Source organism: Trichomycterus rosablanca, chromosome 9 (genome assembly GCF_030014385.1).
Source record: "Trichomycterus rosablanca isolate fTriRos1 chromosome 9, fTriRos1.hap1, whole genome shotgun sequence".
NCBI classification, from domain to species: domain Eukaryota; kingdom Metazoa; phylum Chordata; class Actinopteri; order Siluriformes; family Trichomycteridae; genus Trichomycterus; species Trichomycterus rosablanca.
Window position 1 is genome coordinate 7,913,789 of NC_085996.1, and position 15,733 is coordinate 7,929,521.

General features: G+C 41.0%; 1 protein-coding gene across 4 annotated transcripts in view; it reads right to left on the minus strand.

Annotated features, from left to right (window-relative positions):
* Positions 1 to 650: 650 nt before the first annotated feature.
* The window catches only part of dtnba (dystrobrevin, beta a), a 24,714-nt gene continuing 9,631 nt past the window's right edge, over positions 651 to 15,733 (minus strand). For 3 of the 4 annotated variants that reach the window (XM_063001811.1, XM_063001809.1, XM_063001810.1), the window contains exons 3-20: positions 15,707 to 15,733; positions 15,460 to 15,540; positions 15,152 to 15,365; positions 14,755 to 14,840; positions 13,376 to 13,530; positions 12,708 to 12,813; positions 11,873 to 12,039; positions 11,399 to 11,523; positions 11,014 to 11,088; positions 10,778 to 10,864; positions 10,152 to 10,239; positions 9,992 to 10,065; positions 9,649 to 9,762; positions 9,134 to 9,230; positions 7,630 to 7,798; positions 7,401 to 7,490; positions 5,734 to 5,764; positions 651 to 4,533 (exon numbers count right to left, since the gene is read on the minus strand). The exon at positions 15,707 to 15,733 is cut by the window's right edge and continues 41 nt beyond it. In XM_063001811.1, coding sequence (XP_062857881.1) covers positions 5,760 to 5,764; positions 7,401 to 7,490; positions 7,630 to 7,798; positions 9,134 to 9,230; positions 9,649 to 9,762; positions 9,992 to 10,065; positions 10,152 to 10,239; positions 10,778 to 10,864; positions 11,014 to 11,088; positions 11,399 to 11,523; positions 11,873 to 12,039; positions 12,708 to 12,813; positions 13,376 to 13,530; positions 14,755 to 14,840; positions 15,152 to 15,365; positions 15,460 to 15,540; positions 15,707 to 15,733 — 1,760 coding nt within the window. In that variant the 3' untranslated portion in view covers positions 651 to 4,533; positions 5,734 to 5,759. The remainder of the gene's footprint in view (positions 4,534 to 5,733; positions 5,765 to 7,400; positions 7,491 to 7,629; positions 7,799 to 9,133; positions 9,231 to 9,648; positions 9,763 to 9,991; positions 10,066 to 10,151; positions 10,240 to 10,777; positions 10,865 to 11,013; positions 11,089 to 11,398; positions 11,524 to 11,872; positions 12,040 to 12,707; positions 12,814 to 13,375; positions 13,531 to 14,754; positions 14,841 to 15,151; positions 15,366 to 15,459; positions 15,541 to 15,706) is intronic. The other variant, XM_063001812.1, reaches the window with a different exon arrangement.

Below are 15,733 nucleotides of genomic sequence, written 5' to 3' on the forward strand. Positions count from 1 at the left end.
TAGTTTTTAAAGAAAAATGCTGGCACTGCTATTTTTTTGAACAGCCTAATATTCATTTTTCTTAACTTTCTGTAAAGGGTGAACACAAACTGGCTACATTTAGTTAATGTTTTGATTTAGAATTGAAAGTGGAGTATTTTCAGTGCGTTTGCATTTATGGAAATAAAAGTTATTATAATGATTTTGTGCTTTATTCACTTTTTTAAAGTCACTGCAATTTTTTTGAACACTACTGTATACAATAACATGCACAAACTAACATGTACACACAGACACGCACAAAAACACACTATCCCCATAATAACCCTCCCCCCACCATCACCACCACCACAAGATCCCTTATTTAACGGGTGGTGGGGGTAATAACGTCCAGTGTAAAAATCCACCTCACATTTACACACATCATGCTTTTTAACTTTGTATTAATAAATAATAATGAAAAATATCCTCATTTATAAGCAAAGAAAACTCATTTATTAAAGAAATGTGTTCAGACACTACAATAACCCAGATAAATAATGGTCTCAAGTTTACCTGATGTTTTGGGCAGAAATAAATTTCTGGAATATTTTGGTGCTCAATATTGGATCAGATCACATGAAACAGAATTCAGTAAAATTCATTCTTTAAGTAAAACAACAAGCAAACCATTTCTTTAAAAAATAAACTTTATTATTGATTCAACACAACAGCGTTTGTGCACATCAGAAACATCTTTAACTTCTTCAGCTTTTACTAACATGAAACAGCGGTAATGACACTGGAGTAAAATGAGTCCCTGACCTGACCCGACCCGCCACACACACACACTACACAATCTCCAGTCTAAATGTAGAATTTAATCAGTTCACCCAAAACTGCAAAATTAAAAGCAGAGTGGTGAAGTGGGAACAGCACAACATGACCTGGGTTTGATCCGTATTTCTAGGATGATGTTTGTGGGTTGTTTTGTATGTTCTCCCTGTGTCTGGGTTTCATTTAGGTACTCTGGATTTCTTCCACTTCCTATTCATATTTTTTTTAAACCCATAAAGAAACTCCTGTGGCAAAGCTGGACGATTTGGTGCCACACAGAAAGTTCAATCCTACCTCTAAGGAGTTTCAAATGTCTTTTCAAACTTCAAAAACATGGTTATGGTTATGCATACTTCATTTTGAGAACATTTTTCCACTGACTAACAGTCTGGACTCCCACAATCTTTGATGTTGACAGTTACTAAGGGTTTAGATTCTCCAAAACAGCCATTGTTTGTGTAGAGTTGAATGATCAGACTGGAGAACTGAGTGTGTTTAATGCTGTAATGTTTTTTGACCAGCAGCTCCTTTAAAAAACCTAGAAACCTTTAAAGGGCGAAGAGTACAAACACAGGAAAACCGAAATCTAATGAGTCATTTTGGCACAATTATTTTCTCAAAGAGCAGGAAACTCTGTAATGGGGGAAGAAAAGAAAATTCCCCACAATCCCCCTGGGTCACTGGTAAAGAGAAGGCAGCTTCATTATGGTGTTAATTCAGCAATCAGCAATCACACAGACTCACCGAGCATTTCATTAGGAAACACTTCTACTATTAAGCTACACTTTGTGCAAATACAGTTACAACCTGTGGCCCATCTGTTACTCTGTACACTTTGCACCCAATGTATTAATCAAAAAGGGACTCCCACTGAACACTAATATGGTAATAACATGGTAGTGAGTGTTGGTGAGGTTTCAGTGCATCAGGTGCAGCAGTGTTGTTGTGATTTATAAACACCTTAAGGTCAAAGCTGGAAGAAGAAAAGCAGCCAAACCTAAGATATAAAGACACACACACTTTGGCTTTAACTGTCCACCTGCTACACCCATACCAGAACAATATATAAATTACCATGTTCTTACAACATTAATATCAGCACAGTGCTGAGAATAATTCACCACCAAAACATCAGCTGGTCAGTGGGAGTCCTATGGGGGTTCTGTTCCATTGAAAAATAAAATACAGTGGGGTGGGGAAGTGTACTGCAAGGGTCCGGTCAGTAATTGTATACCCACATAGTTCATCTGTATGGTAGCTGTAGCTTATAAAATAATGAACGAATTAATGTACTTAGTAGAGAGGTGTACCTAATAAAGTGCACAGTGAGTGTGTGTGTGTGTATAAACACAAACATGCACACTTACAAACACACTCATCATAATTACATCCCACAGCAGGTATACAAACAGTGCTTAATAAAACTACACACTGAGGCACTATGGGTACGGTTCTGTGCAGAACTCGTGCACAGTTCAGTCTCTGTCCTTCTGTATGTCTGTACCTAGGATGTCTACAAAATGATCATCAATAGCTTTAATATATACACACACACACTCAAGCATAGACTGTACCTGGACTGAATCAATGACCTGATCCTCTAACGGCTAGTTTTCTACATTTGTAGACGTATGAATGTAGACAAAACAATCAGAAACCAAAGGTTAATCTGCCTGGACACCAAGCACAAAGATCAACAAGCATTATCTCCTCACAAGTGTACACCTGCACCCAGATGTAGAGGTGTGATGATGCGCATGCTAACGTTACATTGTTTCAATACTTTTATGCAGCGCTTCAGTACTACAATAAAAACAAATCTAGGATATATCACTCCTCACCACTGCAGACCTCGACCCTGACTGAGAAGAGCCGTAACTAACACACACGTGTGTAGAAGCCAACTATTCCTTTTCACCTGTCTGAGGTGGCTTCACACAGGGATCTGTATCGCATCCAGAGAATAACACACTGCTCTACATTATTCAAGATCTCAATGCAGGCGCCTTAAGGCAACCAGCAGAGGTCACAACTGCAGCAGTTATGAGGACTCAGCCAATCATGTCTCGGCAGGTGCCTTGCCGACAGATGGCAGAGCTGAGATTCTAACCTGGATCTCTGTTGATGTAAAGCTCTGAGCTTGGTGATTATCGTTAACCATAAAAAAATATAATCTAAAAATTGCATTTACATTATTGATTTGAAGAATTACCACGTCATTACCCTGTATATAAGACAATAAGTTTCGAATCATGAAATTTGCGTATTGTTACACCTCTACAATGTTCATTTAATATGTCTACCAAACACACGCACAGACACACACACAGGGCATTTTATTAGATACACAAAGCTACCATATATGCCCACATTTTAGGTATCCAGTTACTGACTGTAGTTCAGCTGTTGTTATTTACAGTGCATCACTCGTCACTACCCTGTCCCTTAATAGAAAGGGAAACCATGTGACCGCCACCACATTTCTGGCATTTAGCAGACATTTACCCAAGAGTCCTACAGTTGTGACTGATTACAATCCAAGTAACTGAGGACTAAGTGCCTGGCTCAAGAGCCCAATGGGGCAACCAGGATAAAGTGGGGCTTGAACCAGCAACCTTACTATTGCTAGTCTGTGTGGTATTCATGCAAGTGTGTGACCGTATACACTTTCCACCGGAGAGGTAAATGGAAAAAGCGCTGCAATGGGCGCTCAGGTGGCGCAGTGGTTAACATGCTAGCCCACCACCGCTGGGCTCTCAAGATCTTAACTTCGAATCCCAGCTGTGCTTTTAACCTGCCGGGTGCCTACACAGCCTGTAGGGTGGAAAGGGCAGAGGTTAAATCAGGGTTCCTCTTCGCTGCTGTAATTACAGGCTAGCCGAGATACCTGCACAGGACACCGATGTTTATTTAAAAAAAATAAAAACATTCAACAGAGCTACAGTCAGTACCTGTAAACCAACACACAGCACACAGATCTAATAAATGCCTAATAATCAGGTAGATACAGCGTGATGTACCTAACCAACCAGCAAGTCAGTGATGAAGCTTCAAAACGGTCTATTAAAAATAAATAAAACCACAACACATCAAGAAAGTAATAAATTAAAAGCACATAAGTCGATCTGTAGCTGATTCAGTTGTACTCACTCATCAGAGCAGTAATACAATAACAAATACTTTCTTCTGTCACTTTACACAAACCTTCAAAACCTCAACACACAACCAAACACAACCATGCTTAACCTTCTTTACTTTCTCTGTCCACATCTGTCCACACACTTCCCTTACTCTCAATTCCTTCCTTATTTCTTCATTAAAACCAGGTCACTCTTTAAAAATCACCAACCTTCAAACCGTCAAATTCTTTCATCCAAAGTCTGCACAGATCATTTCTAGAGCTAATCAGTAGTTTTCTGATCTGTGTCAATGCACCAGTCATTAATAATAGCAAATAAAATCCCAAATCAATCAGCAAAATCAATCTAAGCTAATTAATCAAACAGTCACGCAGCAAAATAAAAACAAAACTAAAACTAAAATCTTCTGTTGAGGATGGATCGAGCAACGTGTCCAAAACTCTTCTCTGACTGGTGGAGCCACAAGCATGTGGAACCGCCAGATCGTCATCTTCAGATTATTTTCATCGTTATCACAGTTGAAGTGATGTGTTAATGATGTGTTTCATTTCTTCCGAGTGGAACAGTCACAGCAGTCCTGGCCATTTAATAGCTGCACCTGAAATGACATATTTGTATAAAAAGAAACGAGTCAGACATGTTCATACAACTAAAGCAAGAAGTTAAAAACTATTCATTTGACCAAAAATACAGAAAAAGTTGCAGTCTTATTTATAACCTTCGTAAATACAAGCGTACATTCACAGGTATTGAAGCGATTGGTGCCATTCACACATGCAGCTGCACATGTTCACATTACACTGATTTTTTGCTCACTGACTGGTCGGTGCTAGATTTGCCGGCTCGCTCAGCGATCGAAAATCGGCTCTCAATCGCTGTGTGTGAACTATTCAACAACTCGATCTGAGCGGCTCGCCGAGCGCTCTAGCTTGTCAGATATCTGGATCTGAGTTGCCTGACTGGCAATGAGTGCTATGTCGAACAGTCAATGAAAACGCAAGATACAGGGTGAGGGGAAACGCAGGGGAGGAGTTGTAAAAAGGTGGGACATGGGCATAATATAGTTTATATCAGAATACATCAACACACAAGTTTTACAGTATTTCTGACTTTATCGTTTCTCTACAAAACATAACACTAACGTTTTATTGCATAAAATATTTATTAACCTTGAACTCACTATAGAACAATCCATGCTGTTCCTATTTGTCCTACTTGATTTTATGCTGCACATCAGAGCACAAACTTGCTACTTGTTGACGTGCATTTTTGGACGTGGTATCATTAAACCCCTCGTCACTTCTCTTCGTTTGTTTTCGTGACAAAACGTAGTTTGGGAGACCGGAGAAGCTCGCCTGCGATTCCAGATCGTGTAGTGTGAAACTCCCTATCGCTGATCAGACTTGAAAGACTCCCGATTACAAGAGATCCAGTCGTGTAGTGAGAACTGTACAGCGACCTGACGACTTTGAAAGTCATGTAGTGTGAACTTGGCATAACAAAAAGAGTCACAAACTGACCAGAATTAAAAAAAAAAACTGCAGTAGATCATGACGTTCTACATGAATTAATTGGAAAATTTCATTATGAAGGGTGCACATGTAATGTATTATTCTGTTTTTAATCCGTTTCTTTTTCATTATTTATTTTATACCGAGTTGTAGAGTAGGAAACGGAACAAAAATGTGTCCAGTTGATGGACTGTGCTCTTTTTAATCACATTTTCAAAAGAGAGAACGACCCACGAGTCGAGAGCGGTGAAAGGAAAATGAAAACAATAAATTGTCTCGACACTTACTTGGCATTAGTAGCTTCACATTTGGCTTAATCTGGAAAAGAATAATAAGATCAGATCAAGGTCTGCTGGCTGTGTGCAATCAGAACAACAACCAAATACAATAATCAGTTCCTGCACTGAGAGAAAAAACTGAAATCTGGTTCACTTTAATCCCGCTTAGACTGAAAGACACAGGCCAGCTGATGTGACAGTCAATGTACGTTGATGTAAAACTCATATTTGTTGAACACTGAGGAATTACTTCTGTAGTTAAAGGTAATCTCAATAGGCCAGCTGGCACCTTTTAACATGATTTGGCATCTGCGTAAAGTCACTGGAAATATTGTCTATAAACTGCACTAAAGAAAGACTCTCAGATTCTCCCCTGCTGTAGTTCTCACCCAAAATGTCAAGCAAGACAAGAACTCAAAGGTGAAATGTCTTCATAGACATTTAGAAACAGACATAGGTGACTTTCACATAATGAGCACCTTGTGCTTTGTTCACTGCAAGGCTGGTAGCAAAGTGCCGCTCACTTGATACATAGCAGAACCAGCAAGCTTGAAAACATTCCACAATACCAACTGTTTATTCATTTGCAGGGTTGAATAAACAGGCTTTTAGTTCTTTTATTCTGAACAAGTAATGTAAGCTTTCAATCAGCACAGGCAGGAGCAGCAGAGGACTGAGGACTAAATGAATAGGTTGTGCATTTTCAAAAGGTCTACGAGGAGGTTGTTTTAGTCTGATATGGATCATAAAGCAGTGGGCAGTCACTCTGTAGCATTGATGCTTCTGATCAGACAGGAAGTAGTTAAAACACCATAAATGCCCTATGACACCATGTTGCTCATAATCAGCTCGCTTGTTAATACTAATAGGTAATTAAGGTGTAATGAGCTCAGTAACAGAATGCAGACACTTCTGCCTCCGTCTTTAAACATTACAGCGCAGCATGTAAGGAAACAGTTATAAACACCATGTGTACAGTGCCAGCTTTAATCCAAACCTTATTTCCCTGGATTTTAATTTCACAGCATTTTATACATAAACTTTGGACACTTTTATGTTGTTTTCCTAAGTGTGTCAATTTCCTTAGACACACTTGGGGCAGTATGAGGTTTGGGTCACTTTTTGGCTGTGCATGTTCCACAGTTTATAAAAAATCATATCGGTCATATTTATAGGTGAGTTAGTACTGTTCTGTACTTACAACTGTTCTGTTGTTTTCTCTGAACTGAGGCTGTGCTGCTTAACTTGTGCTGTGCTAACCTGAACGTCACATAAACTGCATGTGAATAAGCCACACTGCAATACTGTTGTTCAAGCTCGGCATTCAGTGGAACCACTATCACGTGAAAGGCGTGAGCACTGCGATAAGTAGCAATATGCGCCCAGCCTAGGGATGAACAAAGTGCTTAAAATGTAAAAGCTGTCAATTTTGGGAAACAATTTTAAAATGCTAAATGTTTGGGGCATTAAGAAGTTCAATTCTATGACAAAAACAAAACATTTTTGTTGTTCATACCCTGTTACCTAAGTGAACCAGTAAACACCAGTCCACTTTCCAAGTGAAGAACTTTTAATCTGACACAACAGCGCACATAGAGATAAACGTAGCCATTATGGTTTAGATGTAGCCGTGTGGTTAGAAATGTTAAGTATGATTAGGACGTGTGTTCTCCTACCAGTGTGCAGCTCCTTTACCAAGGAGGACATGGTATCAGTGATGGAGTCAGCTGCCACTAGAAGATCATTACGCAGGTTTCGACGCGCCCCTGCAATACAGGAAGGTAGAAAAAGCGTTGAGGGATGAGTCCTTTAAAAGAACTCACTCCAGACAGGCTGCTTTATCAAGCACTTTAAAGTAACGGTACGATGACAAAGTGATTAAAATACGGCTCGTTTCTTTCTCACCATGAGCAAAAGCCTCCTGTACGTCCCCACCCACTCCGGCCAGAGAGTCCTGGGGCAGGTGAGGGGAGGGAAAGCCAGTGGGGGTGGAACCTGCAGATCGAACAGGCACTGGGACTGGGCGAGACGCACCATGGCTGGGAGGAGTCTGTGGAAAACCAGCTGCTTGAGCCTGAGAGACAGAAACGGTACAGATGCATGAAAAAGTATGTGAACCTTTTGGGAATTGCTCAGCTTTCTTGTCTGATTAAATAACAACTGATCTTATGTTGTTTTGAACTTGTTAATTAGGCATTCACAGTCCAGACTGGAAAACATATGTGAATCTCTATCTTCTCAAACGTTAGGTGTGCCAGGCTCTACCCACACACTAGAAAAGTAGTTCAATCATGCCAGAACTATTTATCACACTCACACATGTACACAGACACACAGCTTTACATGAGGAGAAACACATGCACACAACAGTAGGTCCAAAACACAGAGTTTCATTAGTATTCAAATACTACAATATATTTCATCAGATTATATAATTCCTTACACTAAAGTGAATCAAACGGATCAATGACAGGATGCATGTGTGTGTATTTATATGATCAAATTAAATAAAAATACTAAAAACTAACAAACAGGGATCACGAATAGAGGTTTGACTGTGGGAGTTTTGTGTGTTGTTGCTGGACTTTTGGACCTGACTGCACACAGAGAGACGAATGAGGACACTTACGGCCTGTCTCTGCTCCTCTTCCTACAACGGACAGCAGAGAGGCAGAAAAGAGAAACATAGTGAGAGAAGGTAAAGATGAATGAAAATAGAAAAATTTCTATCCAGGGAGGAATAGGGGGAAATTAAAGAGGCAGTGGAGAGTGAAAGTCAAAACAGGGACAGACGAGAGCAGACAATTCGAAGTAGAACAGATAGCGACCTCTAGTGGCTCAAGTGTGAATAACGCCCTAATTTAATTCCAGGAGACTGAATATTGGTTAATATCAGAGTTACGTTTCTGATGGTGTCCAAATAAAGTGCTGCAATAAAAAGGCATTTTAACAAAAGAAACTATACGATTTACACTACACAACCATAAGTATGTGGACACCCCTGCCTACTTAGCCAGTTGTAGCGTAGTGGTTAAGGTACTGGACCAGTGATCAGAGGGTCTCTTGAGCAAGGCCCTTAACCCTCAATTGCTCAGACTGTATACTGTAACTCTAATGTAAGTCGCTTTGGATAAAAGCGTCTGCTAAATGCTGAAAATGAAAATGTAAATGTACTTTGAGGAGAGCTCCTTCTGTCTCATAAGCAAGGTCCACACTGGAATTGAACAGAGCTCTGATCTCAACCCCAATGAACAACTTTAGGATGAACTGGGATGAGCAGTGGTAAAACCCACAAATGCATATTCTACACCTCAGTGCATGGTATAATATGCACCAATGGTGCATGGTTGTGCATGCTTGCCTCTACAATTTTACATAGTTGTATATGTAAGTGTGTGCATGTGTGTACCTTTAGTAGGCTCATCAGACCCTCTAGCTGTACCATAAGCTCCCTCCTGCTCTCCTGCAAAGAAGACATCCTCTGCTCCAGCTCATCCTTCCTCTGCCTACACACACACACACACACACACACACACACACGCACAAAATAAACTAATGACCTCTGGCTGCAAAGACGTACTGTACGTCCTAAAGCAGACAACCAAGAGTGAAATGAGCTCCCCTTGAGTCCAAATCCCTGGTGTAAAGCCAGTGTAAATAATGGATGGGAACCTGGAGCCCAGTTCCAGCAACTGATCTCTGGTCCACATGAGAATAGTTATGAATATGACAGGTTTGTATTACATGCCATGTGAAGCACTGTTTACTTTATATGAGGTTTTATTATAGCGGGCCATAACGATTTGGTCCTTATCCAAGTCACTCAGGTCTTTATGCTGATCAGATCATGGTCATATACCTGTTGTGTGCTAATGTGCTGGAGTGCTGGTGAACAGAGCAGAGTGTGTGTAACAGAAAAGTCACCTGAGCTGGCGGAGTTCAGCCAGTAGAGTGGGGTTCTGGTAAGCTTTCTCCGGAGTGGGCTGGCATGCCTGCTCGTGCTCCACACGCAGTCGCTGGATCTCCTGCAGGATCTCCCTACACCAACACACACGGACACAGTTAACACACAGCACGTTAGGGTGCAGCTCACTAAATCTAGCTTGTAGGATGTTACAGCCCAGGGTTTTTAAATTCCAGGATGTTTTTCTGAATAGTCCAGCACCCACAGCTAAAAACACAACAAACTCGGGTTGGCTCCAGATAGCGTGCAAGCTTGCGTCCCTCCAGAGTTAGAGTACGCAGTGAGTGTGAACAAATGTGTTACCTGTTTTTGTTTTCCAGTTCTGCTATTAGCTGCCGTTGTTGCTTGTTACTGTCAAAGCTGAGCTGTGGAGACATCTGAGAACGGAGCAGAAGTGAGTATACAAGGACTCGTTTTTATTGTGAAGCATCCACTCTAGCAGCTGTTCATGTGTAGGACTTACGGTGTTGCCGGGATCTGCCGCTAACCGAGCTGTGTATCGAGCAATTAGCCTGTGCTCCTCATCCAATCGGCTGGGACTGTCCAAAGCACTACACACACACACAAACACACACAGAGTTATATACACTATATTTACAAAAGTATTGAGACACTACTTCTAATGCATAGAGCCCTGACCCCACTGAACAGCTTTGGAATAAACTGGAACATCAATTGAGGGGTACGTTTAGGCCATATAATGCAGGCGTTTTCAACCTGTGAGTGCCTGACCAGGGGGCGTGGCATTACGAGATTTTTTTACTTCTAAAACTAAAGCAATTCATGTTTCACCCACAGGAGACATATTTGATCAGTCTTGCTGACCACGCAAACGTTTAATGTTATCCAGTTCAGTCTGAAAAAACTCTTTAAAAATAGGGCAAACAGTGAAGATAAATCGGTGACAAAAGCAAAGCCGTGTTGATATAAAGCTCTGGGATGGGTTTGTATTTTGATTGGATGCTTGTTCGAAGTCTAAATTTTGCCACAACAATCAACTCAAGATTTTAATTATGGGTAAAAACATTCAAGGTAAATTGTGTGTAATTCCTGTGTAAAAGTTCATGTGTTTCACATTCACTCACTCACCGTGGGCTGGTCTGCAGTTTGTTAACATAAGCTGCAATCAGCGAGTGTTCCTCATTCATTCGTTGAGCAGCGGCTATACCCGGCACCCTACACACACAAAACATGAAGCAACTTTAAACTAGTGTTTTGATCTGTACAGACACTTATTCAAGGTTGTACTTGCTCTCAGCCCCATGTTGGCAAAACATTCACATTTCACTCAGAAAATGAAAGAGCTCGGTATCAGGTGCACTCACCTCTGGATGGCTGTAGGACTTCCAGCAGTGGGTGATACTGAGACATTCACATTGTTTAAAACAGGACGGGGTGGACTGAGGACAGACACAATCGAAAAATGATTCTGTTACACAAGTTAGCAACGTGCTACTGAGTAATGTATGTGCTGAGCAAAACACACTTGTTTATTTTTCTAGTTCCATGTACAAGTGTGTTGTGCTGTACTAAAGTACCATCTCACTGGTGGAAGGTTTAGAAGCAACATTTCGTCACCATAATGACTCACAGACATCATAATGTCTGCCTTGCTTTACCTTTTATTTCCATTGCAAAACTAAGCTTTACCACATCGCCTAATCCCTATTGTTTCCCCTCAACAATTACTTCACACACAAAAGCACTTACACGATGTTTGAGAGGTCAAGTGGTCTTTCTGGGTCCTCAGGGAAGACTGGGTGAGGAGGCTCTCGGCTTGGCACACACCCAAATGATTTACTAATGGCACGGCTTATTTTCTTAGCAGAAGACTTCTGTAACACATATACACATACACACACAAACACACCAAAATGTTCAGTTTTCTCAGATAGTGCCTTCTAAACCAAAACCTTTTTATCTTCTTTATTTACTCTTCGTAAAATCATTTAATTTGCAATGGATTGGTGTTCTGTCCAGGGTCTTCCTGCCCTGTGCCCAGTGTTTCCTGTGGGAACTGGGCTTACTGCGACCCTGACCAAGATAAAGTGGTTAATGAAACTGAAATGGAACTGGAGTATCGTACACAATTTTGCTATCGGTGACCACCAAAATCTTGAAACATGCCATGAAGTTAACTAATCGGTAACGATTGGCACATTACAGGAAAGTATAGATCCTCACCCAGGAAGAGTGCTCCTTCATCTGGTGCTGGTTGCTATGGTTTCCACTGGCATGTCCACGCCAGAAGCAGGTCTGGCAAAGCTGGTAGTTGAAGCACTGCTTGCAGCGATAGCGGAAACCTAGCATGCTCTCGCTGCGGCAGTATGAACAGCTCACTGGGTGCAAGACTGACCGAGAGAATGAGAGAGGGAAAGGTAAGAGGGTAAGAGAGTAGAAATGTGTGACTGTTTCATCTAAAGCTCCTGCTTTGTAGGTGTGTGTGTGTGCACATTATTGACGCTCCTGCCCAGAACCCTGTGTTACCTGCCGTGATGATATAAGCCTGTCGTTATATAAGCCTCACACTCATGGTGACATAAATGTGCTTTTATTACATATAACAGCACAGTTAGAACTTTTTTTAACCAATCAGATTGACTGGTTGCAACGACTTGCTGTTCGACATCCCATAACACCGAAAGCACCACAGATCACAGACATGGAGTCATTATGGAAGAATTTGTAAGCAGATGCAGTATTAAACAGAGGTGTTTTCTGATCTCAGTTCACTCTGCCTATGCTAACTTCTTTGCCCAGTGCTGACTGACGCACGTTACACACAGAGGAAGAAAAGGCTCCAGTGTTTCAGACTGAATGGCGCTTTGTATTAAAAGCATATCATATTGTTAAAGGCTGCAGTAGCTCAGTGGTTAAGGTACTGGACTAGCAACCTGAAGGTGACTAAGCAAAATTGTAGGTGGCTTTAATAAAAGTGTCCTCTAAATGTAAAGGTTAACGTAATATATGGCATGATAGTGTGGTGATGTGAGTTCTGATATTTGTGTATGTGTGCTACCATTCTCAACGTTAGCAATGCGATGCATGAGTGGCAGCCAGACAAGACACTGAGGAGGAGGATCCGCCATCATGGTGTCCAGAAAAGCGTTCAACATCACCTTTTTCTGTAACATGCAAACACACAATCATTCATACTATTCAATTCATCTTGTATATACAGTATATATATATCAATTCTATTCCGTTTCATTGAGCACTCTGGTGATAATTCTATTAAAAACCAAGCCATACATACAACACTCCATCATCCAGCTACCTCATCTACCTCCACAGAACATTCAGTCCTTATAAACAAGCGCTCGAGGTGGGCCGGTACTCACTGGTACATTTTACTGTTTGGCGTACTGTGACTGTTTCTTGTGTAACAGCACTTCTCACAAGCTCTCTGTATCAGGTTACTACTGAGCGTATATAAACTGCAGTACCAGGGGGCACAACGTGACGCTCAAAAGTTTAGACACACCTGATTAACATGAACTGAGTCTGACCTGAGCAGAAGTGGGAACTTTTTAGCATTTAGCATTTTCTGAATAAAGCTGAAGCTAACGGTTCAGAGAAATACACACATTTTTAAAGCTGTTAACTAACACGTGAAATGGTTTTCATTTGTTTAACACTTTTGTGGGTCACTGCATAATTTCCACACTATCCATCCTGCACATGTACCTGCTGAGGAAAGCAGGAGCGGCCGAGGTGTTCGGAGTAGCCGAAGGACGGACCTTCACAGACAGCGGACGGCAGTTTAAGCACCTCCCTCAGGAAAAGATCAAACTTGGAGATCGTCATCGCCCCGTTAGTATGAGAGATCTGAGAGAAAATATCTAACACACAGAGACACACACCGCATTACATTACATCCTCATATCCTATATAGCCAATGTATTCCTATTGGTTACATTCAGGGCAGGTAGTTACAGGTTACACTTGATTCATCAGTTCAGACACCATCATGACTAACTTTGTATTTCCAAATTACCTTTTAATTTCGTATTTCCCAATATATTATAAATATATTTTACAATATTTTCTTTTAATTTTTCATGTTCTTAATTTTTTATCTCTCTTGTTTGAATTTCATGTTATCTTAATTGTAACTAAATGTTTGCAAGAAGTCTTTCTGAGGTCTTTCTGATCTCAGGAATGTTTTAATGCTTTTAATTGATTTTTTTTCTTTATGTAAAGCACTTTGAATTGCCACTGTGTATGAAAGGTGCTATACAAATAAACTTGCCTTGCCTTGCTGTGAACTGTGGGAGGAAAACCATGCAGGCAAGGGGAGAACATGCAAACTCCACACAGAAAGGACCCAGACCGCGCCATCTGGAAATCAAAGCCAGGACCTTTGTGCTGTGAGGCAACAGTGCTACCCACCGAGCCATTGTGCCACCCCCTTCCTTAAACAGCAGCCAGGTTGGTGTGACTGGCATGTGCATTTCTGGGCTGCAGCATTGAGATGATTGTAATGTAATTTATTGCTGACTGTTGTCCTTGTTACGTATTTTATTACTGCTGATTTAAGGTCATCCTGAAACTCCTTTTGTTTCTCTTTTACCTTCCTTACCTTTTGTCTGGGGGCATAATGTGAAATATTGTGTGGGTTTTATGGACTTTCCGTCTGGGAATGATGTAACCAGTTGTAATGACGGTATGGTAAAGGTGTTTGCTGTGGCTCTATAGCTTTTTCATTCCAGTGTTATTTAATCGCATTAGGACGCTCTTTCACCTTCATGATAATTGATTCCTGATGCGTGAAAACCAAAAATAAAAACCAGCTGCATTTTTTTCTCCGTGTAGCATTATTATCGAAAGCTTAATTCATCAGGATCACTTTTCTATTCATACATTTTAATCTGGTGTTTGACTTTTTCCCCATACAAATCTTTTTAACACTTGATTACACATATAAATATTGATTTATACCTAAACCTTGATTGATATTTTCACTAAAAGGGCTGAAGACTTGTTTTCTCTCTGTGTAATTGAACAGATTCTGACAGGTTCACTAGGGGAGGTAGTGCTGTGGTAAAATAGAAAAATAAATTTACAGCGCAGTTTGTCCACAATCTTCCCTCCACACATGATAGCCAGCATGACCTTCATAGAGAACACCGTCAAGTTCCCATGGTCCTCACTGCAACACACACACACACACACACACACACACACACACACACACACACACACACACACACACACACACACACAGGTCAACAAGATGACCATGAAATCCAATCATCCTTACGCTACAGACATCACACTAAAAAGTCACAAGGTAAAGTTAATAATAAATCAGTGTGTATATGTTTTGTTTATGATGAGTTTCTATGTGTTCCAACCATTCAGCCATAGAAAAAGAACAGTAGCAGAAATCATTACCTACAGGTCCTCATTAGTGCAACAAACTTTAAACTGCATGATTCAAACCAGTTGCCTTCCACCAACCTTTCATGTGCTGCCACCAAGAAGTTGAGCAGCAGACTGATGCTCTGTTTGACATCGATCTGGTAGGTGGTGGGCAGACGCTTGTTGAGCTGGTAGTAGATGGAGGAGACGATGGTCTCTAGTCGGGATGGGCTCAGCTCGGTGCTGTGATCCAGCGTGTTCAGTCCATTGTCCCGAAATGCCTCGATCATGTTCCACACGTCCACCAGGTGCACTGAAAGAACATACAGACGGGACCACATAAACACACCTGACTAGGTGCGGCGAGCTTCAGCTCTTCTTTTGTCCATTGTTGTAGCTGTACTCACAGTTGCATGTCTTCTGGACAAATCGCAGTTTGCAGGCTGTGCGATACGTTGAGAGTCTGATCAGGTCAAAATTCTCCGCTTCTGAAACAATCAAAACATCTTTGTGTCCACTTATGTCAAACAGAAAGAAATGACATTCAGTCATTCTGGAAAATAATGTTAGCTTCGGTAATTTGATAAAAGTCACCGTCATTCTTGTGCAATGCAACTACTGATTAAACTCCTGAGTTTTTAGTGCAGCACTCACTCATCTCTACGAAGATCTGCCCCTTAT